Source organism: Saimiri boliviensis, chromosome 1, assembly GCF_048565385.1.
Source record: "Saimiri boliviensis isolate mSaiBol1 chromosome 1, mSaiBol1.pri, whole genome shotgun sequence".
NCBI classification, from domain to species: domain Eukaryota; kingdom Metazoa; phylum Chordata; class Mammalia; order Primates; family Cebidae; genus Saimiri; species Saimiri boliviensis.
In genome coordinates, this window is record NC_133449.1 from 301,466,572 (window position 1) to 301,494,535 (window position 27,964).

General features: G+C 55.7%; 2 protein-coding genes and 2 long non-coding RNA genes across 10 annotated transcripts in view; 2 read left to right on the forward strand and 2 right to left on the reverse strand.

The window, feature by feature from the left end:
• EXOC3 (exocyst complex component 3) overlaps positions 1-334 on the reverse strand; it is a 34,246-nt gene extending 33,912 nt beyond the window's left edge. The window contains exon 1 of the mRNA XM_074387664.1: positions 255-334. The gene's annotated coding sequence lies outside the window, so the exon portion shown is untranslated. The remainder of the gene's footprint in view (positions 1-254) is intronic.
• On the forward strand, positions 330-27,961 carry LOC141581627 (uncharacterized). 2 transcript variants are annotated; one of them, XR_012514378.1, is made up of 3 exons: positions 330-412; positions 20,513-26,923; positions 27,466-27,961. It is a non-coding gene; the product is annotated as an uncharacterized LOC141581627 (long non-coding RNA). The 2 variants fall into 2 exon arrangements; XR_012514377.1 differs by lacking the exon at positions 27,466-27,961 and having other exon boundaries at positions 20,513-27,382.
• Positions 419-7,557, forward strand: LOC141581628 (uncharacterized). Its single transcript, XR_012514379.1, has 2 exons — positions 419-1,796; positions 4,128-7,557. It is a non-coding gene; the product is annotated as an uncharacterized LOC141581628 (long non-coding RNA).
• The window catches only part of AHRR (aryl hydrocarbon receptor repressor), a 110,197-nt gene continuing 87,327 nt past the window's right edge, over positions 5,095-27,964 (reverse strand). For 3 of the 6 annotated variants that reach the window (XM_039473464.2, XM_039473440.2, XM_074387673.1), the window contains 7 exons: positions 26,085-26,174; positions 16,799-16,928; positions 15,751-15,887; positions 12,208-12,407; positions 7,690-7,751; positions 7,268-7,409; positions 5,095-6,346 (listed from right to left, as the gene is read on the reverse strand). In XM_039473464.2, the coding sequence (XP_039329398.2) occupies positions 5,332-6,346; positions 7,268-7,409; positions 7,690-7,751; positions 12,208-12,407; positions 15,751-15,887; positions 16,799-16,928; positions 26,085-26,174 (1,776 nt within the window). In that variant the 3' untranslated portion in view covers positions 5,095-5,331. The other 3 variants (XM_039473401.2, XM_039473461.2, XM_074387684.1) reach the window with 3 other exon arrangements.

Consider the following 27,964-nt stretch of genomic DNA (forward strand, 5'->3'; position numbering starts at 1 on the left):
GCGGCCGGTCCCGGGGGGGGCGGGAGGATGGGGCCGAGGCTGCCGGCAGCCGGGACGGGGACGGGGACGCCTGCGTAGTGCGCAGGTGCTGCGCCAAAGGGCGGGCCGGGGCAGCCCAGCGCCCGGCGGAAGCGGCCCCGGGGACCGTGCTGGAGAGCCCGTTCTGCACCTGGGCCGGGCGGACTCCGGCGGGAGGGAGGGAGGGAGGGAGGCGCCGGCGCGCCCCGGCCCCGGCCCCGCCCGCGGGAACGCACGCCGTGCTGGGCTCCTCCGTGGACCTCCTTCGGTGCGCAGATGAAGGCTGGCCGCTGCGTAGACAGGAGCCGAAGGTTCGGGCAGGGCCGCGGAGACCGGGGGCAGGAGCAGCAGGAGGAGGGCCCCGTGGTCACGTGTGCCCGTCACGTGGACGCAGGTGAGTGGCCCCGAAGCAGCGGCACGTTCGTAGGAGGACCTCGGGAGCATCACGAGCCACGGTTCGAGCTGGAGGCTCCTCGCTCCCGGGCCAGCGGAGCCTGAGAAGCTGCTCTGGTGATGTGGCGTTTGCCATACTGAAGTTTTTAACTCTTGTAGGATGTTTTTAAACCCTTACGTGAGAAGCCAGGCCGCAGGCTGAGGGAAAACCTTGTCAGCATCTGTAACTGACAAAAGATGGCTATCCAGAGTAGAAAGGGAACTCCTGCAAATTAATCCGGAAGGGCAAACGGGGGCAGCAAGAAACGGGTAAAGGACAAGAGCCTTTGGCTCCGGGGAATAAGCTGCCTCCCTTGGCCTTCCTCAGGGAGACCTTGTTCCTGCACCCTCCTCACGGGGCTCAGCTCAAGCCTTTGAGCCACGACCAGGGCGTCTCCACCTACGCCCTGCTGTGTTGTCACGCAGATCTCACGGTGGCCGTTCAGCTCCAGCCCTCCATATGTCCCGCATAAAACTGCCCCAAAGACCTGGGGCACCCCAACCCCAGCTCTGTGCACCTGCAAAGCACCGGCCCCTCCCTGCGTCACAGAGTTGACAGGGTTCTCATGGTCACGGTCAGCTACCTGCACCCCTTCTCCTTGCATGTACGCACACAGCGCACAGCACCCACCTGCAGACCCCGGCTCTGGGACGCCACTGACGTTTGCATGTGTTTTCTCCTGAATGTGTCCCCAGCACCGCCGCAGAGCCTGGTGTTGAACAGGGATTAGAATATGCTGAATGAACAAAACGCACATAAAACTGCCGTTTCACCCCTTCAGAAGCCCAAGACTGAAAATGTCTGTCCACACAGCGGCCAGGGCTGGGTAGGGTGGGAGCCTGGGAGATGGGGAGGTAGGAGGGAGACCGACTGGGTAAAGCCCCTCTTCTGGGCAGCGCCTGGTGAGATGAAATTGCATGTGTCCAGCAGTTAGGTTCACATCTATGATTCCAGCACCTTGGGAGGCTGAGGTGGGCTGATCACATGAGGCCACGAGTTTGCGACCGGCCTGGCCGACATGGTGAAACCCAGCCTTTACTAAAAATACAAAAATTATCTGGACGTGGTGGTGGATGCCTGTAGTCTCAGCTACTCTAGAGGCTGAGGTGAGAGAATCACTTGAACCTGGGAGGTGGAGGCTGCAGTGAGCCAAGATCACACCACTGTACTCCAGCCTGGACGACAGAGTGATACTCCATCTCAAAAAAAAAAAAAAATTGTGTTCATCCTAATTCCACACAGGCTCACTCAGCAGAAGCCAGACTGGGGGTGAGGAGTGAAAATGTGGGAACTCCGTCTGCCTGAGGCCACAGAGGAGAGGGCGTGGGCGGAGAGGTGGGCCAAGGTATGGAGCCACAGACGGGAGGGCTGGCCTGGTCCCCGGGAGGACATGGAGGTCTTACACCAGTGACCGGGACAGGTCCGCTGACCAGCTGCAGGGTGCAAAGGAGGCCTGGCAGGGGCTGCTAGGACTCTCGGAAGGTGCCTGAGAGGAAACAAGCTCAGTTCCCTGGGCCTTGGGCTGCCATCTGTGCTTGAGGAGGCTTCAGCACTTTTTTGATGGCATTGGGGGTGGTGGGGGGGTGTCTGGCCACAATCTGCCTGGGCCAGTGACCCCTCCACCCCCTTCCCATGGGCCTGTCATGCAGGCCCTGTCCCAGGCAGGGTGGGCGCCACCTGGCCCTGACCCACAATGCCCTCAGCCCTACCTTCCTCACTTCACAGGTCAGGTCTGGGGCATCCCGCGAGCACCTGGGAGGGTCCCTGACCATCTCTAGAAGCAGTGCCACTGGGCAGCAGCAGGAAAACGCAGGCACTTCCTCCTCCTTCAGGAGGCTTGTAGCTCTAGAGTTTTTATTTTTATTGCTGCCTTCTATTTAGTGGTGAAAGGCTGCTTTAGAATGTAAATTAACCAACACACCCTTTAAAGGAAATAAAGTGACTTCATTAGGAAAATGCAGACATTTCAATTTATGTTAAACATGTACTAGCATGTCATGTATTTTATATCAATATTGCAAGTTTAATACAAACCACAGTACAAAAAGTATTTGAAAGCTTCCTAGAGCCACTGAGAAAGCAGTAGAGAAAGCTGCATTTATAGTGCAAAAGTTTTAAAAATTCAACAAGTTAGTCTAGATATTGACAACTTTTTTCTTCCAGTAGAAACTGCAAAAATATAAAATATAAGCTGTATTTGTCTCCTCCCTTCCATCCCATTCCCACATTACACTTGACTTTAATACTTTTTCAGCTGTATAGGGAAAAGCTACATAAACAGAAAAACAGGAACCTGTAATTAGTGCTAACAAGAGAATTGACCACATCCGCACCTTCTATGTTCCATTATCTTCCCCACAGTTTTCCAGGAGGGATGTGGCCATTAAATAACAGAAGTGCTGACAGGGAGTTTTTGTTGCCACCGAGGAAGGGATGTTGGACACTCTGCTGGCCCCAGGCACTCAGAGCTGCAGCCTCCTGTGGGGTCCCCACACCACAAAACCTACAGAGCTGACACCTGTGTGCTGAGCGCAGCGTCTCAGCACAGCATGGGCTGCACAGCAGCCATGGCTACGCAATCTGTCACTGGGAGGGCCTTGGATGGGGGTGTGTCTGAAGGTCTGGGAGGTGCAAGGCAGGACTTGGTGAAGGAGCCTCCTGGGCAGGGGCTGCCATCTGTGCTGCTCTGACGGTACTGAGGGCTCTGGCTGCAATGGCAAATGCAAAGCCACGTCTGATTCCGTCTTTGGGGCCTGGTGTTTTTCCCAGTGACAGCCATTGGTTCCAGGACACTTGAGCCCTGTGATACACATGCAAGACTGTCAGTCACTGAGCTCCCTGCCCACCTCAGCCCTGAGACTGGAAGGGCAGCTGCCACTCTTGGGACCCAGGCAGCACCCGGGCTGAAGGGAGCTGCGGAGGGTTGAGCTCCAGCCCTCAGGACAGGGAACCCAGGAGTGGAATGTGTGTGTTGATCGAGATGTTTTCAGGGATACAGCACGTCTGATTTTTAACTATTTTTTGTGAGACAAGTTATTGCTGTGTTGCCCAGGCTGGTCTTGAACTCGTGGGCTTAAGTGATCCTCCCACCTCAGCCTCTCAAAGTGCTGGGATTATAGGCATGAGCCACTGCACCTGGCCTGCTGGTCTAATTATTAAGGGTCTTTCCATGATCAGGAAAGGAACTGGGCACTTGGTTAGAATAGGAAGGAAGTGGGAAGCTTCTGAAATACCATCCTGGTCTTAAATCCATAAATGCCCAGAGACCAGAGGTGTGCCATGGTCCGCATGAGAAATAAAGAGGACTCTGTGCAGTGAGGGGCCAAGGTGGGAATTAGGGGCCGGTCCTCACAGGTGACTGGCCCCTGGGTAGCTCTGTCCCTTTCGAAAGGCGCCCCGTGGCTGAGCAGAGTGAGTGGCCCCTTGGCAGGGCTTGGGAGTCAAAGGAGGCCATGTTGGATCTGTGACTCTGGGCTCAGGGGTTTGGTCTTCCTCTTTCAGTTCTGGGAGGAGAGCCTTATCCCTGTCCCTGCCACGTGGGGGCAGACTGTCCCAGAACCAGGCTGCTGAGGGGTGCAGGCACCTGGCAATGGGCAGAAGACCCAGTCCCACCAACCAGACCTGGGTTTTGACAAAGTGGGTGTGCATTTAACAAATGGCTTCACCATTAAACCAGGGGCTAAACACTGACACTCCAAAGTCACCGACGGGGGGAGTCCACGCAGGAGGCAGAATGCGCAGTGCGATGGGATGGTGGGTCCCTCACTCCGAGGGCTCTCCCAGTGGAGCTGACGTCCCCGAGGAGAGGGGCCTCGTGCCACGGCTTCCTCCTGCTTGGTGGTGACCCTGATGTGATGCCTGCACCAGCCGGGTGCAGCATGGAAGAAGCCTGAACTACACCATCAGCTCTTAAGTTATCTCGGGTTGGTAGACCACTGACCTTCACTTTCTGACTTTGCTTTTGTATCCAGATTTCCTACCCTCAGAATATATTGCCTTTACAGCTGTTTTAATGCTGTTAATGCTTGTCCGTCTTGTACCTAATTATTCTCCGAGAATGGCCATGGGAACCCTCATCTGAGTGAACTATGGAGACAGCCAGACAGAAAAACCCCACAGACAGCACGGTCTCCTATCAGGTCTGTGTACTCTGTATTACATGATCTACCAAGAGGCAGATTAGTAAGGCCATCCGCAGAGACCCACTAAGAACACGGGAGATGTCCAGAAGGAACAGGTGTTACCCTGTCCATTTCTAGTCCAGACCTGGCCTCACTCTGTCCTGGCGCCACGGAGCACCTGCCGCACAGCGCGGGGCAGTGTGGTACGCAGTACTGCCAGCCTCTGCTGCCTGGAGTATTCTAGATTCCTCCTTGAGTGGGCTCACAGCCCCTTTCTCCGCGAGGTGTATTTCTAATTTGCCGGGTGCTGGCCTCTGCAGCGCACTCCAGCGATGGGCTGACGCCGCCTGGCCTGCACAGCACAGGCTGGAAGCTGCAGATGGACAGGGAGGGCCCAGCTAGAAGCGCTGCTCGCAGCTTCCCCGACTGTGGACTTGGCGGCAGTGGGCCGGCGCTCCCTGCCTCTCGGGCTTCACACTGTCCAGCCATGACCACTTGATTTAAGATTTTAATTCCTCAAAGAGAAAATGCTGTCATGCCTGAGTAGACTTAAGGCCAGTTCGCATTTAAGAATGGTTACGTTATAAAATTTGTAATACACTACCACGTATGCTGCGCACACAGACGGACTGTGCACGTGCAGCTCTGCGGGGCATTTCTTGGGAAGATCTCCGGCCTCACCAGGCTGGGGGGTCAGCCCAGCCACTGCTGCATCTGAGCATAGACGGACGGACCTGAGTTTGGATGGTGGTCACTGCGCTACGGCAGGAATGTGCACTCTGAGGCTTGGGGTGGGACCAGCGTCGTCAAGGCACTTTTGGGAAACATCCCAGGCGCCCTTCCCTGGCTGTAAGCGGCCCACTGGGGCGAGTCCAGCGGCTCGCGCTTGACCACAGGGGCGGCCTCAGCAGCTCTGCAGGTGCAGCTCGGCAGGGAGGACGGTTCGCCTCGGCCCCGCGCGCAGAGCTGGTGGGGAGGCTCCCGCTGGGGAAGGCTGTGCGTGGGTTCCTGGCGCGCGCAGTGTGCGGGATGGAAACGGGCCAGCTCCCTGCTGCGCCCCGCAGTGGCCCTGTTGTGGGGCTGAGCCCCCAGCACGCCATACCCCAGGTGTGCACTGTAGACCTGGTGCAGGGAGTCTGGCTCTGTCTTCAGGGGCATCCTGGTAGGGAAGGTGACCGGACAGCTCCTCTCCCCGGCCCCTAACCCCCACACCTGGCTGGGCACGCAGCCATGGGCAGCATCCTCAGACCCAGCGTCCTTCTCCATCTTGATGGGCACATCTAGCAGCAGTGTCGGGCCGCACAGGCCCCCCGGAGGCATCTGCATGCCTCGCAGCTTCACGTCCTCTGTGGGATAGCCCCTCGAGGCCAAACGCTGAGCTTCAGACTGAGGGTGCTGCAGGCTCCCCTGCGGAAAGTGGCAGAGGGGAGGGTGCACCTGGTCCTCACTAACATCCCGCGAGGCTCTGCTGGTCCGGATGGCGTGGGCACTGGGGGACGGGCTCGGAGGCTGAGAGATAGGCAAGTTCCTGAATGTGCCCGAGCCACTGGCATTGAAAGTGCCCTGGACACACGGGTAGGGCAGGCAGGAGCCGCGGGACGTGGGGCGCAGGGAGAGTAGGCCACTCTGGCTGTGCTGCAGCTTCTGCCGGGCACCATCCTCACTGCGCCTTCCTGCCGTCCAAGGCAGGAGCTTTGCGGGTCCCGGCATCTCCCTCCGCCCTGTAGCTCCAGAGGCCCTGCTCAGCACCCTCTGCTGCTCCTCCTCCCTGTCCCTGCAGAGAAAAGATGCCCATTTGACAGCGGCTGAAGACACTAGGTCTGGCCGCCTTGGTGGGGGTCTCTAAGGGAGGCTACTACATTAGGATGATGCTAAATCTGCTGGGGCTGCTACACCAACCCCACCCCGCACCGTCCCCTCTAACCCACCCAGCAGCCCAGGAGGCCGTGCCAGCACCCCCCACTCCTGCCCCGTGTGCCTGGGGCGAGTGAGGAGGGCCCAGGGTGGGGAAGGGCACAGGCTTCAGGGAGGGGGTCTCTGTGAGGCCTAGGCCGCCTGTGCAGTGTTAGCCACACCAGTCAGTAGCTCTGGGGGTGGGAGGGGCCATGCAAATTGCCCCATGGAACTGCAAAGCAGAAAGCACCGTGTCCAGCAGTTTCTGTGGCCAGGCTCTGTTGCTGACCAACTGGACGCCGCATGACACTAGGACTGGCAGTGTGTGACTGTGAGACAGTGACCTAGAAGGTGGGGAGGGCCCTGCGGTGCACAGCTGGGCTGGTCAGGAAAGCGGGGGGCCCACCTGGGCAGCAGGCAGGCCCTGGGGAGGGAGGAGGAGGAGACAGGACTCTGAGCAAAGGCAAGCTCAGGATGGAGCTGGTGACCCAGGTTCTAGGCGACAGATGAGGGCTGGTCCCAGAGCCCGGGCAGCTCGGCCAGAGCCCACGGGGCACCCTCAGCCCCGATATCCCTGGACCACTGCTCTCCGGGGTCAGTCCCCAGCGACGTGCATAACTTCCAGCCGGGAAGCTCCGTGCACAGCTCCACAGGGAGCGGGGGCAGCCGTGGCTCGCGTGGTGGTCAGGGCTGCCATCGTCTTTTTCCCTTTGTATCACTCCTCCCACCCCCTCTTCCTTTGGGCCTCCACAGTGACTCAGGGAGCTGCTGGGGCTGGGGGAGGCTGCCTGACCTCACTTACCTTGAGGTCCCCTTGGGGTCGAGGACAAGGTCAGGGCTGCCCCGGAGGCACGGACATGGGGCTCTGGCGGGAACCTGTGCCCATCGGCCAGTGTCAGTCTGTTCCCTGAGCACCAAAATGCCGCTTTCTCTGCTGCTCCTTCCTGTTGGGGTTTAGAGGGGGAGGAAGCCGTCACCGTGTGAGCTGAGGAGCTCCCGGACAACCGCTGTGTGTTCTCAGCAAGGCAGGACCCCTTGAGCTGCTTGGAAATGCACACACCAGAGCCCAGGACCGGTGCTTGTCCACAGCAGGACAGACACCGAGTCTGCAAAATGGCTTTTCCATGGAATACGCTACATCTCCGCCGGACAGGGAAAGTTCTCCAAGAAGCAGAAACACATTTTACCCACGTGGAAAAGATCAGATAGAAATGTTCTAAGTACCTGCTGAGTAACTGGGTTTTCCATGCAGTTCCGATTCGCACAGACTCGCGGTGGCCTTTACTCTGTGAAGAACACAGATTAACAGCAAGATGACGTGGATTAGACATGCATCAAAGGTAGAAATTGATAAAGACAGAAACCATAACTCACTCTTGTTTAATTCTTTATAGCCTGGAAAGTTATTTTCTTAGTTATAGATTTACTGAAAATACTCAATCATGTCACTTTTCAGGCCAATGAAGGGCTCAAGAATTTGCTTCAGAGAATAAAGTCATAGATGATTTTTAGGATAAATTTGCTTACAAGGATAAAGTCATAGATGATTTTTAGAGCTCATATCGTTTCCTGGAAGGCCAGAGAGAAAATGCAGTCCGTTCTCCTGACTCCAGGTAGTTGTGTTCTAGGAAGTGAACACTGAGGTGGTGAAGACCAGCTCACGTTGGAAGTGTGTGTGTGCCCACATACGAACCACAGTGAGCCGAATCTGAAATCCTAACAGCGCACCCTGGTAGATTGTATTTCCTTTCGTTTTTCAAGAGAAGCGTTAAGCAGCACTGCCCCACCAGCGGGTGCCAGAGTTGGGTTCAAGTCCATCTGGCTGGCCCCCACCGCGCCCCCGAGCTGCCCTTCTCTCTGTACTCTGGGCACCTCCAGGATGGCCAGGGCCAAAGTCTGAGCAGGGGCCATGTCCAGCACAAGACTCATAGTGCCCCGCATGTGTCCATGAATGGCTGCAAAGCGCAGAGTGTGTTGATGTGGGCGTCCCAGTGAATTACAGTGAGCAGAGGGATTCACAGAATGGGCTTCAGGAACAGCAGGATCAAGACCATGTCACAAACTCCTGTGGGAAAAGCTGTGGGAGACGGGGTGGCTGCTGGGGGCCGCCAGAGGTCATAGGAGGCCACGGTGGCTGCTGCCACTGCCTCGGGGCTCTGGTTCTGCAGAGTGCACCTTGCATCTTACACCACTGTGGTGCTCAGGGCTGGTGGACCACAGGGTGTATCCTGGAAGCTGGCTTCTGAATCCAGCTCAGAGCAGGGTGGTGAGAATTCCAAAAGCCTTGGGTGGGTGGGAGTCAGCATTCTTGGCTTGGCAAGTTTTCTTTCCTCTTCTGAGTTTTAATAACGTGTGTGCTGAGCTGAAGTTGTGTGCCAGCTTGGTGTGTCCTGCGCTCCACCCCACCCTCATGACCCCACAGGAGGTCTGGGCGTCTGGGCGTCCAGGCTACCGCAAGAGCTATAACCCGCGGCCCCACACCTGTGCTTGTGATTGCGCACCTGTGCACCACCCCAGGCGGCCGGGACAGGCCTGTGGGCATGCAAGGTGCGGTGGGGCCAGGCCTGCCCTGCCCGGCTCTGACACCAGGGGGCTTCGTCCCGTCTGCTTCTAGGGCTGGGAACTCACAGCGAAGACCAGGCTTGCGGTGTGCACCTTCGATATAAAGACCAAGCCAGGTAAGGAGTGGTCCCGGGTTTGCGTGGTTCCTGCAGGTGCAGGACCTGGGCCAGAGCCCTGCGGGGACCCCTGGCTTCTGTGTGTCGGCGTAGCATTCACTTCTTTTCCCTCTAGAATTCTGTGTTTCTCCCCTGCACTTCACATTTCCATCCTTTAAAATAAGAAGCTACATAAATTTAATTTAAAACCTTCCAGAGGCCAGGCATGGCTCATGCCTGTAGTCCCAGGGCTTTGGGAGGCTGAGGCAGGTAGATCATGAAGTCAGGAGATCAGGACCATCCTGGATAACACAGTAAAACCCCATTTCTACTGAAAATACAAACAATTAGCCAGGTGTGGCAGCACACGCCTGGAGTCCCAGCTATTCGGGAGGCTAAGACAGGAGAATCACTTGAACCCAGGAAGCAGAGGTTACAGTGAGGCAAGATTGTGCCACTGCACTCCAGCCTGGACTACAGAGCAAGACTCCATCTCAAAACAAACAAACAACCTTCCGGAGATCTGTGGGCTCAGCAGGCTGGCTCGTGTCCCGGCCGTCCCCGAAGCTGCCCTCTGTCCTCCCTCAGCAGCAGTGGGGTGGGGCTGTCAGGGCCCAGGCGGAGGCCGCGCATGAGCAGAAATGAGTAACAAAGGCGGAAACCAACAGGCATGAGAGCCTCTGAATGGCCGCTGCTGCCGCCAGGCCGCAGAGCGGTGTAAATGGTCATTTAAAGAGGTCAAAGGTGAGGATGGAAGTCACGCCCACAGCGGAGAGTGCTGTGAGTGCTGGCAAGGTGGCCTTGGGGCCTTCGGTCAGCCCTGGACACTGAGCAGGGGTCCCAGCGCCTCCAAGGCCCTCCTCTGCAGCGCCTTGGGGTGAAAGGGCCCCCAGCCACATCCTCTGCATCTGGAAGTCATCAGGTCCGTGACGGGGTCTCCCAGCATCCCTGGGATCCGACGGGCAGGCCCCGGTGTTCCCACAGAGGGCACGGGTGTGAATACAGAGGGCGCACTGGCCTGCCAAAGCTGCCAGGAAACGGGAGGGACGGCAGTGTGGTGGGTGCTGCTGAGTCCCAGATCTCAAACTAGCTCAGGAGCCTGGACTCTGACAAGGTCAATCAAGATTGCATCCAAAAGAATGAAATTTAATACTAACAAAAGTCAAGGAATGCAGGTAGAATCCAAAGTCAGACTACAGGGCAACCCGCATCACTGCAACTTAGGATCGCCCTGAGGTGCCTGCCGCAGCTGGAGCATCAGGAAAGGCAGCTATCAAAACAGGGTGGGGACGTCTCCTGCAGACCACACGGCTCCCCCTACTGCGAACGTGCCCCCAACGCTGTCCGTGCACAGAGGAGAAGCGTAGGAATCAGGCAATGTCTGGAAACCAGAACCCAGGCAAGGCAAACAGAACAGAGCACGCTCGGCCACGGCGGGCAGCGGCAACGCCAGGCAGTGAGATTCAAGCCACACCAGGATGCATCTGCTCTCAAGGTTCTGTCTGAACCCAGCAATGTTTTCTGCATGTGGGGTTCATGCAGCCTCAGCCAGTCACTCCTGGGTGCTATGGCGGAGATTCCCACTGGGATGGGGAGCTGAGATTTCCTTCCAGCTCAGTGTTTGCTGCCCACAGAGCAGGGAGGCCATGAACAAAGTGGGCTGCCCAAGAGCAGCTGCGGGATCGCAGGCAAGCTGAGCTGTGCTTGGTCACCAGGGCATGCGTGCAGCGCTGAGAGGCTGAGGAGGACAAGTCGGGTGTCTCAGAGTCACAGAGCAGGAGCACCCTGCCAGCAGCCAAGGGCCTCAGGGAGCTGAGGGCCAGGGTGCAGGGCCAGCCCGGACCACCCCTCTGCCCTGCACTCAGCCCCTCTCCCTCCCATCAGGCTGTCCCAGGAGGAGGCAGTGACAGGTGAAGTGACTCGTCCAGGTCACTGAGATGAAGTCGGGTCTCTGGCATCCTGGCTGCCCCAGCCCCACGTCACTAGTGTCTTACCCGCAGGTGGGATACACGGTTTCTATACACACAGCATTTACATCTCTCCCAGCATGCAAGACAGCCTTAACGCAATCTAGGAAACTACAGGCACGAATCCCCTAGGGCAGGGGTCCCCAACGCCCACGCCACGGATTGGTACCACCTGTGGCCTCCAGGAGCCAAGCTGCACAGGAGGTGAGCAGTGGGCCAGAGCACCACCTCCCGTCAGCTCAGCCGAGGCAGTAGGGTCTTACAGGAGCTCAAACCGTATCGTGAACTGCGCATGGGCGGGCCCCAGGTTTCAAGCTCCTTACGACAATGTAATGCCCAATGATGTGTCCCTGTCTCTAATCACCTCCCCCGCAACTGGATTGCCTAGGTGCCGGAAAACAAGCTCAGGACTCCCACTGATTCTACATTACGCTGAGTTGTATAATTATTTCATTATATATTACAATGTCATAAAAACAGAAATGAAATGCATAGAAAGTAAATGTGCTTGAATCATCCTGAAACAATCCACCATCCCAGTCCATGGAAAAATTGTCTTCCACAAAACTGGTCCCTAGCGCCAACAAGGTTGAGGACCAATCACGTGTTTTCTATTTCGGAAAGGCTGAGAAAGCGCTGGGATAGGACTGGGTTGGCCAGGGACGAGGAGCAGCTGGAGGGGCAGCCGTGCTACTGACCCTCTCCACCTGCCCACCAGGGACGTATTTCTCTGGCATCTCTTGCAGCCAGGAAGGACGTCCACTTGTCCACAGACAGGCTGTGCGAAGAAGGGCAGCTGAGCAGTGGAGAAGGGCAGAGGCCACAGCCAACCTTCCGTCCCCTTGAGGACACAGGGTCAGGGCACTTACTCTGAAACTGCTTCTGTAACAGGGCGATTTGGGAATGAATCCAAACCGGCAAGGTTTGGTGCCAGTTTGCAAATACGAGTTTGAAAACGTTTAATCTCATCATTGCTACCTGGGTCGTGTAACGACTTTAAAAGCAGAACACTTGTTATTTTATTACTGGCTGGAAATGAAGAAAGAAGACACAGAAGACACTGAGTGTGGAGGCCACCGGCAGGCGCCACTTGGCTGTGAAGGGCGAGTCTCACTCACTTTGCATCCGTGGGCGCCACAGCGTCGGCCCTGGGCTTGGTCCTCAGAAGTGTGCTCCTCATCTTCATCTCCGTGGCGGAGGGGAGGAGAACCGGAGCAGCAACGCAGAACAGCGACAGCCGCGGTGGGAGCACCGCCCCCGAGGGCGCCTTCTTCTTCTGTCCAAACAGGAATTTTAGTCTCCCTTGAAACTGCATCGTCTGGTGTTTTAGAGACAGAGAGGAAGGCGTGTTCACAAAGTGCTCCAGCAAGGTGGTCACGGGACACAGAACTCAAGAGCACCACAGCAGCTGGAATTGCAGCGAGGCAGCTCACCATGAGGGCTCAGGACAGCAGAGCTGCAGCTGCCGAGCTGTGACCCCACGGCCCGCACAGTGATTCGCGGGTTTCTCCGGAGTCGCGGTGATCACCTCTGATTGGCAGGTACGTTCCCACGTGGGCACTCAATCATGCTCATGTGTGTGCCACTCCTCCCGCCACAGGTGGGCGTGAATGTGCGCCTGCTGGACCTGCCTGCCACCCACCCACGGTCAGGCCACTGGCCAACCCCCTGGCAGGAATCTGCAGGAATGGAAGATCTCCGAGCACTGTTTGAGCTTTAATATTCTATTTCCAAATTAGTAATCCTTCATTTTAATAACATTTAGGCACAACTTGATTTTATTTATCTAGGGCTTACAGTGTGACTTTGAAAGCCAGCAAGTAACCTAGGAGTTTGTTATAAAAGAAAATAAAATATCTCCCTACAAAAGAAAGGCTGATGTATAATTTAGTTATTTACCAAGGGCCTTCAGGGTACTCCTGCCTTCCATGGAAGGATGACCCCACAATGTGGCGTCACTCTCTCTCTATCCTTTTTTCATCCATCTATCTTTCCATCCATCCATCTAGCCACCCATCCACCCGTCCATCCATCCCATCCATCCACCCATCCATCATCTTCCCATCCATCTATCCATCATTCTCCCATCCATCTATCCATCTGCCTTCCCATACATCCGCCCACCCATTCATCCATCCATCCACCCATCCATCCACCCATCCATCATCTTCCCATCCATCTATTCATCATTCTCTCATCCATCTATCCATCTGCCTTCCCATACATCCGCCCACCCATTCATCCATCCACCACCCACCCATTCATCCATCCCATCCATCCACCCATCCATCATCTTCCCATCCATCTATCCATCATTCTCCCATCCATCCATCTGCCTTCCCATACATCCGCCCACCCATTCATCCATCCATCCACCCACTCATCCATCCATCATCTTTCCATCCATCTATCCATCCACCTTTCCATCCGTCCACCCATGCATCCATCTACCCATTCATCTATCCATCCACCCACCTATCCATCCACCTTCCCATCCATCCATGTTTCCATCCATTCATCCATCCACCCATCTATCCGTGTTTCCATGCATCTGTTATCGTCCAATCTATCCATCAGTATTTCCATCCATCCATCTTCTCATCCATTCACCCATCTGTCCATCATCTTTCATCCATCCATCCACCCATCTATCCATCATCTATTTAGCCATCCATCCACCCATCCATGTGTCTACCCATCCATCTGTCCACCCACCCATCTGTCTATCTATCCATCTTTCCATTCATCCATCCATCCATCTTCCCATGGATACATCCATCCATCATCTTCCCATCCATCCATCCACTCATCCATCTGTCCATCCATCCATTGATCTTCCCATCTATCCATCCATTCATCCATCTTTCCATCTGTCCATCCATCCATCCACCCATCCATTCATCTTTCCATGTGTCCATGGATTTATTAAACAAGTAATAAACACCTACTATGTAGCAGTCATACAATTAGTATGAGGGATTCAAGGCAGGGGAGTGTTGGGAAATGTTTAACATCTAGCTCTCCAGAGGGAAAATTCCCCGATAAACACTGTTTACCAATTTCTTTAGTATAAATATTCCCAACATGGCTGATTTCAAGCTCCCAAGTAAACTTCAACCGAATCTCAAAACCAGCATTTTCACAGTTGGCCCTATGAGTGGCATGAGGGAGTTCCCATGACACCCGCTTTGCCCAGGCTGCACCATTCAGGGTTAAAGCTGGGAAGAGCTGTGGGGCTGTGCAGGGTCTTGGTGTGGCTGTATTTTAACAGCTGCACAGTAAAATCCTTCCAATTTTGTGTCATCTAGAAATAAGAGTTTTCAATTAACCAATAATTGGTTAATATATATATATATATATTTTTTTTTTAAATGAGCAGCAGTTCATAGCCAATAAACGTATCTTAACGTCCACAAAATTTGGAACAAAATACCAAAATAAAAGCCTTCATTGTCACTATCTATCTTTATAAATGAAAGCTGCGCCCTGGGGCGTGTGTGTGCTAACAGACCTGGGGCCTGCGGAGAGCTGGTCCTTCCACAAGGTGCCCACAGAAACATGCAGACCCACAGGTGCCTCTGCCGTGGAGACGGTCTGCACCCGAGGTCCCCAGGATATCATGGGTCCACAAATGAGTGGAAAGCTGAGCCCAAGGGGCCTGCCCTGCTAGGGTGCTGAGGTCAGAGGGCCTTGTGGCATTGAACTGCAGCCAGGAGGACAGCAGAGGCCACCACTGGGGCTCTCAGGGGCCGTGACCTGGGCCTGACTGCTGCGACCCAGGGCATAGGGGCTATAGAGAGGCAGATGCCTCAGGAGTCCACAAGGTGGGCAGAGGTCTGGGACAGGGTGGGAAGTCTTTGCCCTGACATGTCTGAGGGGGAGGACTTCTCTAATTCATTGAGGAGCTAGAAGAGGAAATGGTCAAATAGCAGAAGTAAAAATCGCAAGTATGTGTTTGCAAGACAAGAGGGTAAAACCAAAAAGCTCAGCAGAAGCTGTGGGCTCAGCCACTCACACCAGCCACAACTGAAGGCTCTTTTTTTTTTTTTTGAGACAGAGTCTCACTCTGTCACCGAGGCGGGAGTGCAGTGGCTCGATCTTAGCTCACTGTAACCTCCGCCTCCCAGGTTCAAACTATTCTCCTGCTTCAGCCTCCTGAGTAGCTGGGATTACAGGCGCATACCACCATGCCCAGCTAATTTTTGTATGTTTAATAGAGACAGTTTCACCATGTTGGTCAGGCTGGTTTCGAACTCCTGACCTCAAGATCCGCCTGCCTTGGCCTCCCAAAATGCTGGGATTACAGGCGTTGAGCCACCGTGCCCAGCCTATGTAGATTACATTTTGAAATATATTTTAATAAGTTTTAAATAAAGGTACAGCTAGAGTATAAACCTACTGCAGAGTTTCACATTTTCACCGACCTGGCTCGCCCACCACAGCAGGCCTCACGGTGACTCATCAGGCATCCCCTCGCATGCCCAGAGGCGTCAAGGCCACACGCTGTCCCGGTGTGCACAGAGGTCAGTAGCCGGCCCTCACCCCTCCGCCAGGGACATGTGGGTTAATGCTCCCACCTCCCCTCGCCCTGTTTACTTCCATTCCAGGGTGGAACGCACCCCAGATGTCAGGAGCCTCCTGCCAGGGACCCACGCACTCACCAGGAAGCCTGAGGTGCTGTCTAGCAGGCAGCGCACACGGCAGACGAAGCAGCGGGTCAGGAAGGCAGAGTACTCGGTGGGCACGCCTGCGCCCCACTCCTGGGCCCTGAGCAGCCTCCCCAGGACGGCGTCATCTCCTGCAGGCCACAGGGGTCAAGGGGCGTGGTGGTGGCAGAAGCCAAAGTGCAGGGGCCACCCGCGCGGCAGCACGCACACAGCACGCGGCAAACACGCCGCGGTTCTCACGCCAAGGTGGTGGAAACCCCATCGCTGCGCACCCCTCCCTCCCGCCCCCAGCATCCCTCTAGACGTCACTCGGACAGAGTTTGCCTTCATCATCCTTTGCCTTTAAAAACATTGTTTTTAGCACATGTGCATGCACGACGATCCCCCAGTGGTTTCATCTTGCTTGTTTTTAGCTTTATGAAAGGGTCTGCATGTCGGTGCCTGGGCTCTGCTGTTTTAAGGTAAATCATGCTGTCCCATGAGGCTGTGGTGGAAACTCCCATGAATTATTTTAGGCCTCTGTGGATCTGTGTGAGAGGACCAGGGAGCCGCGCTCTGCACAGGTCCCCTGGGCAGACGCCATCCCGCAGAGCCCCACGCCTGCAGGGTTCATCTTACTAGTCGGGGCCACGGGGTGGTGGGGGGCAAGCCCTGTGTAGGGGGTCTTCATAAAAAGTGGCAACTGTCTCTGAACAGCAACAAACTTTCAGGGGCAAAGAAACTTCCTGGCAGACATGAGACTTGAGGGGGGTTTGCAAAACAAGAGGCAGGACTGAAGCTCACGGTGAGGCGGCAAGAATGGCAGTGACCTCAAGCCCGCAGAGCCCAGGAGAGCAACCAGGAGTGAAGCACTCAGGAGCCACACAGAGCTGGTGGCAGCCCAACCAGAGGACGGGAGGGACATGGGAGGCAGCCTCTGAAGAAAGGTGAGATTCGGCGCTAAGGTCAACATGGAAGGCAGCTCGCACCAAGAAGGCGCGCCAGGACATTTTCCAGAGGCATCAACGTGCTATGTGACCTGCTCTCGGTTTTGCTGACCCACCTGCCTCGGAGGGCGGGGGCTGCCCAAACACCACCTGGGGAGGGTCCATGGCCCAGTGCAGCTGCCGGCGGAAGTCCTGGCGGTCGTCCACGTGGATGTAGTCGTAAATGTTCTGGTGCATTACGTCGGTCTGAAATATTGCAACAAGGTTATTTTAGCCTTTCCCCAAGCGGCTTTGCACACTTCACTCCATGGATGAGTTTCCCCTCTGCTTGTCAAAGCAAGTCACAGCCATGGGGAGAGAATCCCACCGAAAAGACAGCGCTTGGCCCTGGGCCCCCACGCTCCCTCCTGGGAAGATGCCTAAGTTGCCTGGAACAGCTGCCCACCCGTCTGCCAGCCCAGTGACGCCCACATCCAGCCTTCGGGGGCAAGCGGGACGCTAAGAGATGAGCATCTTCTGGGCTGCAAACATTTTGGGGCCAAGTCATCCACCTTCCTGGTGACTGGCCCTCTTTGTGACTCTGTTTCTCGTCACTTCACATCTTATGGCCGGCGATTCTCTTCATCCTGACACCTGGCCCTCAACCTCTTCCCACTTCCACGGTGCCTCCAGGACCCGCCAGTTCACAGGCCTCTCTCTAGTCCTCTCTCCTTCGTCCTGCTCAGAAGCAAATCTGGACCTTGACACAGAGACTGACCCTTACAGGCACCCAGGGTCCACGTCTGGCAACAGAGGGTGACGCTGTGGGCCAGGAAGATTGACTTCAAGATGGACCCAACTGTCACCACTGCCAGTGAGTGTGTCTGAGCCTCAGGAAGGATGGCCGTCCCACCACCCTCTTCCTTCTCGTCACTGAAGGATGTCAGGCGTCTGCACCTGGAGCCTGGCTCACCAGGGTCACCCCTAAATAATTAACACTGCCAGGGACTGCTAGTGACCTCAGGACTCTTTCAGGATGACCTAATTTTAAGTGACATTTATTATCATGATATTAACCAAGTCGTTCTTCCTAACTGGATGCGAAGCTCCTATAAAGACTTTAGAAGATGTAACTAATAAACTCACACTAAAGGGATGAGCAACTTCAAGCAGCCTCATGGCAGGACCTGCGGGGCTCCCCGAACAAGAATAGACACAGCCTCAGGAGGGCAGAAGGAGGTGGCCCTCCCTGAAGGGGCTGGACCCTCACCGCCAGCGGCCCCGCTGTCCCCTTCTGCGAATGCGCTGTCAAGGAAGGCGGTGGGCAGAGGAGTCCGGAAAGGAGGGCAAAGACCTGGGAAGCAGCTGCCGCCTTCCATCGGTGCCGGCGGGCCGGGGCTACGGAGGGGAACGTGGGGCCGCGGACAGACACCCTCGAAGCAAAAAGGGCCGCACCAGCCTCCTGCCATGCAGGCCCCGGCGGCTCTACCATCGGTGCCTTCCTAAGGACTTCCGTGACTGGAGGGTGACTTAGGCCAAAAAGCGCCCAATCAAGAACACGCGGCTGATGAGTCACCTCCAAGAAAGCACCACCCGGGTGAGAGCACAGGACACGGTCGGCACCCGCGAGGCTGCGTCTGCCTCCGAGTCGGGGCCGCCCTCGCCCTCGGTGCGGGGGCTGGTTCTGTGCCGCCCACTGCATATAGAGAGCGCGCGCCTGCCAGGACCCCCGCCCCGCATGGCGACCGTGTGGGCACCTGCAGCGCGGCGGCCTTGCCCACTCCACGCGCGCGCACACACACACACACGCACACACACAATCTGCTCGGCGGAGCCGCGCACAGGCCGGGGAGGCTCAGCTGCCGGTTAACCCCGACGGTCTCCAAGGCAACTGCACCCACATACGCTCGGGCACGGCCGTGCGCGGACGCTCGGGCCGCGGCTTCCGGCCAATGTTTGTCCTTTCCGCCTCGTCTTTTAGCCGCTGCGGTGGGTACGCCATGTTTCTCTCTGGGGTTTCAGCTCCCACGTCACGAACCATAAGAATGAGCAGCCTGCGTCTTAGGGATAGTCAGCCATGTGTGAGTGCGCGTGCGTGAGGGTGCGTCGGTGCGGGCGTGCGTCCCTGGCGGCGGCGTGCGTGCCTGGCGGCGGCGTGCGTCCCTGGCGGCGGCGTGCGTGCCTGGCGGCGGCGTGCGTGCCTGGCGGCGGCGTGCGTGCCTGGCGGCGGCGTGCGTGCAGGGCTGTGTATGTGCGTGCGTGGCTGCGTGCGTACAGGCGTGCGTACAGACGTGCGTGGCGGCCTGCGTGCGTGGCTGCGTGCGTGCGTACGGCGTGGCTGCGTCTCTTTCCGGAATCCCGACTGAGCGTCCGGCTGCCCTGCGCCGTCCCTCCTGGACGCGCGTTCCCTGGGATGTGTCCCCGCCGCGTCCCACCCTCCTGACGGACAGCGCGCAGCCCAACCCATCCATGCTCTCCACGTGGGGAGCGATTTTTTTCCCAAGAAATCTTTCCTCACAGATCTCCTAGCTCTGCCCCGTTGTCTTCTAGAAACTTCCATCATCGCTCTGAAGCTGTCTGTGGTGTGAGCCGGGACTCAAGACTGGCTTCCTCCTGCGGGGAGCAGCTCGCCCGCCCGCCAGTCTGCAGCGCCGCCTCCGTGCACCGGCGAAGGCCCCGCCCTCCTTTGCTCTCAGGAGTCAGCTCTGCCCAGGGCTCTCCCCTCCCGGGGCTCCCCCTCCCAGGCTCCCCCCTCCCAGGGCTCCCCCCTCCCAGGGCTCCCCCCTCCCAGGGCTCCCCCCTCCCAGGGCTCCCCCCTCCCAGGGCTCCCCCCTCCCAGGGCTCCCCTCTCCCAGGGCTCCCCCCTCCCAGGCTCCCTCCTCCCAGGCTCCCTCCTCCCAGGGCTCACCCCTCCCAGGGCTCACCCCTCCCAGGGCTCACCCCTCCCAGAGTTCCCCCTCCCAGAGTTCCCCCTCCCAGGGCTCCCCCTCCCAGGGCTCCCCCTTCCCAGGCTCCCCCTTCCCAGGCTCCCCCCTCCCAGGCTCCCCCCTCCCAGGGCTCCCCCCTCCCAGGGCTCCCTCCTCCCAGGGCTCCCCCCTCCCAGGGCTCCCCTCTCCCAGGGCTCCCCCCTCCCAGGGCTCCCCCCTCCCAGGGCTCCCCCCTCCCAGGCTCCCTCCTCCCAGGCTCCCTCCTCCCAGGGCTCACCCCTCCCAGGGCTCACCCCTCCCAGAGTTCCCCCTCCCAGAGTTCCCCCTCCCAGGGCTCCCCCTTCCCAGGCTCCCCCTTCCCAGGCTCCCCCCTCCCAGGCTCCCCCCTCCCAGGGCTCCCCCCTCCCAGGCTCCCTCCTCCCAGGGCTCCCCCCTCCCAGGCTCCCCCCTCCCAGGCTCCCTCCTCCCAGGGCTCCCTCCTCCCAGGGCTCCCCTCTCCCAGGGCTCCCCCCTCCCAGGCTCCCCCCTCCCAGGCTCCCTCCTCCCAGGGCTCCCTCCTCCCAGGGCTCCCCCCTCCCAGGGCTCCCCCCTCCCAGGGCTCCCTCCTTCTCCCTTGATTTCCTGTTGCCAGGGGACTCTCTCCCTGGGACTCTCTTAATTCAGGGCCGAGTAAGCAGTGCTGGGTTTAGGCTTCCATCCCGTCCTGTTCTATGAAAGCCAGGTTTCCCCAAATCCAGGGCTTCACAGTTCTCATCGCCAAGTAGCCAGCGGCTCCTCCTCCAGTGTTCACCCTGGACACTGGAATATTTCGCATCAAAACCCGCTTCTCCTCCAGGAATGCGTGGTTCTGCTGGCAGCAGCCTCAGCCCATCAGAGGATGCTCGGCTACCTAACCACGTGGCATCGCCTCTCATGTCTCCACAGGGTCTGCAGGCTGAAGGATGCAGCGTGTGAGAATTTCGAGAAATGTACGTCCACATCCGGACAGCCAGAAAAGGGGATCCACAAGGAAGCTTCAGAGTTCTCATCCAGGCCACTCTTCCTCCCAACTCCACACCTTAAAATCCACTTTACCCCTGGAATGCATAACACAAAGCCAAGAAAACACCCAGAAACCTGGGTCTGCCCCCTTCTGAATTAGAGACCTTATGACGTTTGCTTCACAGCTTATGGAGAATGGTGTGTTGACACTCCCAGTAAACGGAGGTTGGCAGCAAACAGAAACACCTACCCCATCCGCTCTCACTGGCCAGCCTGTTGGTCCCTATGCAGTAAGAGCCGGGCACCTCAGAGGGCCCCTGCTCTGCCAGGACAAGCACCTGCCTCAGGAAACTTGGCTCCAGAACGCTCTCCTGTGCGAGCTCCGACCTGGCATTTCAGTGCCAGCGTTTTAGAACTGCATCCTGCAGGAACCAGCGTCCAAAGGCAAGTGGCATTCCCCTTACACTTGCTGCCATCCCTAATTTCTTCCTTCATAAATGTTGCTTGAAAGACTAAAATTCCCAGCTGGCACAGTGGTTCATGCCTGTCATCCCAGCACTTTGGGAGGCTGAGGCGGGTGGATCACTTCAGGTCAGGAGTCGGAGACCAGTCTGGCTAACATCATGAACCCATCTCTACTAAAAATACAAAACGTAGCCAGGCATGCTGGTGTGCACCTGTAATCTCAGCTACTAGGGAGACCGAGGCAGGAGACTCGCTTGAACCTGGGAGGCTGAGGTTTCAGTCAGCTGAGATTCTGCCATTCCTTTTAAAAACAGATTCTTGCCCTCAGCGCCAAGGACCGCAAGCAGAGACTTATTTCCCAGCAGAAGAGAACGATTCCTTCATCTTTATGGTAACAGTTGGGAGGAGGCCCATGAGGTGGTTGGCACCTGTGGTCATGTGGCCGGCAGCTGCCGCTTTACCTGCAGCCCCTCGCTCCCTGCATCTGGGAAACCTGGCTGTCATTGCAATGCAGATGTACCCAGCCAGGCGATCGGGGGACTTCTCTGACTCGCCAGTCACAAAGGCCTGGGCTTGTGCCAGAGGCACATGGCAGTGCTGGATGCCTGGGTGCCCTGCTGTGTGGACGCCTGGCTGTCCTCGCAGTAGCTGGCGCTGCACCAGATCATGAGGCCCTGCACCTTCCAGAACTCTCTCCAGTCCTTCACCATGGAGCGTACCTCTTCCTCCTCCTACACAGATCATGAGGCCCTGCACCTTCCAGAACTCTCTCCAGTCCTTCACCATGGAGTGTGCCTCCTGCACAGAGCAGCGGCAGCCCAGCCCTGGCAACCCCATGTTGCCCCACACCAAATGGCCCTCACATGCATTTCCATAGGTGACGCTGAGCGTTAGGTCCCTGGAAGGTTGCCCCCAGTCCCCTCCCTGAGCAGCCCCAGGCCTCCCTGACTGTCTCCCACCCTGTAGCCACACAGCAAAGGGAATCAACAAGCGAGAAAGGGCCTCTGCTCAACCAAGGTGGCAGAGCACACGGAGGGGGCGTCGGAGCCCCAGAAAGACGCCTCCAACCAAGGCCAATCTGAAGATTTGTACAGGGTGAAACATAAATGTCTAGGTTGAGGAAACAAAGGTCTGTTTTACTCAGTGTGGCACATCCGCCTTACGCCTTTCTTAATCTTTTAACGTCGGATTCCTACAGAGTGACAGCAAGAGACATGGTTGGAGAAATGGGAGGGAAGAGGGCATGAAGGTTAGCCCAACAGTACAGAGCAAACCCTCCTTTCGTCAGGCAGAGGCAGTCTTTATTTTAGCTCAATACCACCACTTACAGAGCTCAGAATAAAAGCATTTCCAATTTGAATAGGCTGTTCACTCTAGCGGCTGACATTTTTACCTGTTTGCACAAAAGCATGCACACATCTGCTAACCATGCCTGGGGGTGTCTTAACTGTTCTGATCCACGAACTCTAACCTTTGAGAGAACGAACAACTTCTTGAGTCAACAAATGTCAATGGCAACCAAAATATACACCTGAAGCTGTGTATTCATCACCAGGCATGCTGAGCTCGAAGACACTGAACTCGTGCGCCCATGCAGTGACGGAATAATTGGTTCCTGACTTTTTTGTAAAGCATTTTGCACAATAAGCTCACATAAGCACAAAGCTGTTCTGAAATTTTCATGAATTATTTGCATAAACTAGAGGCATTGCCTGATTTAATGGCATTTGGAACCAATTTCCTCATAATCAAGGCAAGACTTTTTTTTGGTTTTTAACTTCTCATGCTTGGGGGAAAATGAGTGAACGCCAAGAAAACATAAAGTCCAATTAGCAAGTTCTGACCCAGAATCAAATTGCTCTGCACAGCGCCTGCCCCCATCCCCAAAGCCAAACCCTGGAGTGAGCGAATCGAGCCTGGCTGAAGGCAGCAGCTCTGGATGCGTCTGGAGAACCCGGGGCAGCTCAGGATGCAGGACGGGAGCTGCAAATGGTTCCGAGCGTGCAAAAGGCAGAGCAAGCGGCCTTCTCGAGACTCACCCTGCACGCACAGCCAAGAGACCAAGCCGAAGCTGCTCTGTTTAGGTTGACGGAGTCCCCGAGCCACATCTCATGTCTGCCCACATCCTGTCACACAGGCGTTCCCCTGTTCGGGACACCCCATAGTGAGGAAGGCACCAAACGGCAGCAAATGCATACAGACCCACTCCACTACTCTCCACACACGGAAAGGAAGCATCCCATGGGCAGCTCCGTGGGATCTGAGCACAGAAGATGGAGATGAAGAAGACACCAGCGGCCACCCAGATGCTCACATGATCTGAGGGAATGAGGGACCTATCAGCTGTCATTGCAGGTCCCCTCTCTTAGGAGATGTCAGGAGCTGGAAGTGCTGCGATCACAGCAGGGCACACTCAGCAAAGCCTGTGGTCACACGGTGTTGAAACAGCTGCCCAGAGTGATGTCCCTCTGTGTCGCCAGGCACCAGGGCTTTTCCCAGCACTCCTCTGCTCAGTGGCCCCATGGTCCGGCCACAGCCTGGCAGGCAAACACCACTGCTGGCCATTGTGTGCCACGGAAAATGAGGCTCAGCATCATCAAGGTTGCTGCTGGGACAGCAAAGCCGTGTATCCACCCTGCACTGAGTTACCAGGAGGGCAGCGACCTGGACACCCCTTGGCAGCCACGCCCACCGCATGGCATTGTCTCTCCCTGCACACAGCTGTGTCCCCCTGCGTCCTCCACCAGGGCCGGCCCAGGCCCGCTGATGAGCTGCACCTTCACGTGAACGCTGGGGGAGAGGTCATCCCAAGGAGGTGTCCAATGTGCAGAGATAGCCGAGGTGCAGAAAACAAGCTCACTGCCATGAGCCCGGTGGTCACCTTGTCCTGGCAGTTCACAGGGAGGGCAGCCTTGGGCTCGGGGGCAGGGGGTTGAACTTAGGGGCAGACTAGAGAGGCTGCTTCGCAGAATCACCAGCAAGGCAGCAGCAATTTCAGCTTTGGGAGAAAACTCAAAATCCCAGCTCTTGTGGAAATTGGATAAAAAAAATGTGCAGCCTCAGGCCTGGGCAGACGTGAATGCTAATGACGTGTAGGGACCAGTGTGGCTGAGGGGGTGGTTCGTGGCTTCCACAGCCTGCTGCTCCACACAGCCCCTATGCTTTCCACCGGCCCACGGAGATTTTTGCTTTGATCACGTGTGTGCTGCCTCTTACTCAGCGCAAATGCTGGCTCTGGGACCATTTCCTCGGAGGCAGAGGTGCCGGGCACTGCAGGTGGAAGGGCTTGCCCTGGGGCCTCCCGCCCCCCCCCCCCCCCCCGTGCACACCCCCTGGTGTCAGCTCTTCCCCAGGGCCCAGCAGCCTCCAGGTATGCATCTCACCTGGGTCCCAAAGGGAGGCTTCCTGCCAGCCAGGCCCTGGCCTGAGCATCTCAGGAACTTCTCCAACACCAGGCCATGGCCCCACCGTGCCACTGAGGGTCTGGCTCCAGCCTCAGTGGGGCTGGGGTTTCCAAGACGGCCCCTGCCTGGGCCCTGCGGGCGCCGCTGCCCCTTCGAAGCTGTGTCTGTGTCCTCAAAGTCCCTTTTGTCCTGGGCTGCTGAGCTGGTGCTGCTGGTTAACATTCCCTCACACTAAACCCGTCTTAAGTCTTTCTGTAAAACTCTTCAAATTTCTGCAGTTTCTGTCTCCAGACTGAACCCTAATACACCGTCTATTTTTCAAAGTTTTGTTTTGATCTTTCTCAAACATACCTGTTCTTTCTTCAGCATATGCAGAGCTTTCTTTATATTGCTTCTTTAACCTTTTATTATTTTAAAACTTTGTTTGCCAGTTTCCTTTGGACGGCTTTGTTCCTTAGGTTCTTCCAGGAAGCAGGTTTGTCTGCCTGTCTGTTGGCTCCTGCTTACCGTCTATGCCTTCCTTGGGTTTATAACTCGCATTGGGAGCTCATCTGCAGGGAGGGTATTTTTGTGGGGTGGCTTGTGGAAGTGCAGATAAAGGGCCCCATTTTTGCTTCTTTGAGTTCTCCATTAATCTCGTCAGTCTACAATATGCCTGATTTCCAGATCCTGGGAGCCTCGCTGTGCAATGAGAGAAATCTGGATTCTACAACCAGCATCTGATTTTCCACGGGGGACCCCTGCTCCTTCCCAGACAGAAAAACAGCTCCCTTGCTCCCCTCCTGGCCTTGAGTGAGATATATATATATTTTTTAGATGGAATCTCACTCTGTCGCCAGGCTGGAGTGCAGTGGCACGATCTCATCTTACTGCAACCTCCACCTCCCGGGTTCAAGGAATTCTCCTGCCTCAGCCTCCCGAGCAGCTGAGACTACAGGCATGCGCCACTACGCCTGGCTAATTTTTGTATTTTTAGTAGAGATGGGGGTTTCACCATGTTGGCCACAATGGTCTCGATCTCTTGACCTCGTGATCCACCCACCTCGGCCTCCCAAAGTGCTGGGATTACAGGTGAGAGCCAACACACCCGGCCAGGTGAGATTTTTTTATCCCACCTTTTCCTGGGTGAGTTGCCCTTCCAGGGCCTGGTATCTGATGAGGCCTCAACCCCATTCTCTACCCCGAAGCCTGGACTCATCCACCTGGGGCTGGCTGGGTAGCATCCCAAATGAACCACGCACATGTCAGGAAGGGCATTTCCAGAACACGCTGTGTCCTGAGTGCGCCCAGAAGCTGCGGGTTAAGATGCTGACTGGGAGTGGCTGGATGGGATAGCACTGGTGGGGCAGGGGGCCTAGCGGAGTAGCAGAGTGCCTGGGCCGGAGGAGGCCATGCTGCAGTCCGCAAGCCACAGCTCCTTAGACCGGAACACCCTGACCCTGAGTGGCCTCTCATGGAAACCCCGAACCCAGGCTAGAAGAGACGCTGCCCTAGACAAACACGGGGTGTGGAGATCTTTATCTAAGAGCTCAGTGACAGAAAAGCCTGGTTTTAGACATTCGTCAGACCTCGAAGACGATAAACATTTACAAAGGGAAGAGAACCTAGCACTGAACTGCCTGGGAGGCTGTTTTGGTTTCATTTACCTGGTGGAAGCCCAGATAGTCCACGATCGTTGCTGATGCGTAAAATATCATCCCTTCTGCACTCACGACCAGAGCAAAGCCAGTAAGAGACTAGAAAAAAAAAAAGCAAACAAACATCGAATTGGCTCATCCAAAATGAAAAAATGCAAGCATCATTTGCTCAAATTTTCAACAATATCCTCCTGTTTTGTAGTCCATATTCATAACCTCCAGAAGTGCCTACTTTCAATGTATTTATTACCATTTTGTCACAGGCTCCAAGTTAACAGGCAACATGAGAAGGCAGCCATGGTTTACAAGGCCCTTTTTCTAATAAATATAAAATCACGTGTCCTAAAATATGCACCTTGTCTTGGCGTGACAGTGAGACCTGGCACCTGAGAGAGGGCAGCAGCTTCCTGCCTCCTAGGCAGGCGCCCCCTTCCACACACCATCTGCAGTGCTCTGGCTGTTCCAGGGATTTTTATTGTGAAAAATATTGAACTCCATCCACCAGCCTGGCTAACATCGTGAAACCCCGACTCTACTAAAAACACAAAAATTAGCTGGGTGTGGTGGTGCACACCTGTAATCCCAGCTACTTGGGAGGCTGAGGCAAGAGGATTGCCTGGGCCCGGGGGCAGACGTTGCAGTGAGCCAGCATGGCACCAGTGCACTCCAGCCTGCACAATGGAATAAGACTCTGTCTCAAAAAAAAAAAAAAAAAGAGAGAGCGAGGGAGAGAGAGAGAAAAATATTGATCTCCATCAAGTGTTTTTCTGTACTTACTGAAATAATCACAATTTTTCTTTAGTGTGATTGATAGATTTTCTGATAATGAGTCATTCTTGTTTTATGAGGTAAGTCCCATTTGATCATGACTTTTTAATTTGTTCTTGGAATTGATTAACTTCACTTAGGGGTTATCCATCTATGTTTAAACTTGGCCTATAGTCTCTCTCCATATTTTGCATGCAGTATATACAACCATCAAGACACAAGTTGCTCCTGCCCCTTTCCTTCTGTTTTCTGGACCTACTTAGGATGAGGGCAGTATGCTTCCGGAAGGCCTGGTCCACCTCACCCTGAAGACCCTCTAGTGTGGGCACATTTTGCAGAGATGGTGGATGAAAAGGGGCAGAATTTAATATCATGTTGATTTATTTATTGTTAGTGTATGCAGTTTCTTTATTTTTTCTTACATCAACTATGGCATCTTAAAATACTTTTGAGAAATTAATTTCACATTGATGTTAAACTCATTCGTGTGTGTTATTCATAATATTTGTATGATTATTAAATCTTAGTGATAGCTGTCATTATTGTGGGATTTTTGGAGGGAGCGGAGGAGAAGGCAAGGGTGTGGCTGTTGTGCCTGATGTGAAGTCTTCCTCTATTTCAGAAGCAAGCCCACAGCCCCACCCTGCAGCGGCTTCGTGGGGTGTCACTGGTGAGGGTGCATGAAAGACGTGGCCTCTGAGTCATGGGATCTGTCCTCATCAGCACCACTGTGGCAGCAATGGCCACTGCCTCAGCAAGCACAGGCTACCAGCCGGAATATCGCGCTCAGCCTCACATCCCCGCACAAGGCAGAAGCTGGGGGCAAGGGGCTAAGTCACCTGGACATGGCTTTCATAAATGTTTCAGTTTGTGTCTTTAAAACAGAGACATTTGGAGACTTTAACTTCCATGACATTTGTGGTTATCAGCAGCATATCATAAACTAATTTCCCTTAAATCTGGACCATGCGGGGTACTTTTATTTTCCTTTCTTTGGAATCTTTGCCAATTTGAAAAGGGATAAATTATTTTACCATCATAGTTTTCATTTCTTTGAATGCTAATGAGATTGAAAAACATTCCCTACATTCACTGGTAAGCTGCATTATAATGAGAACACA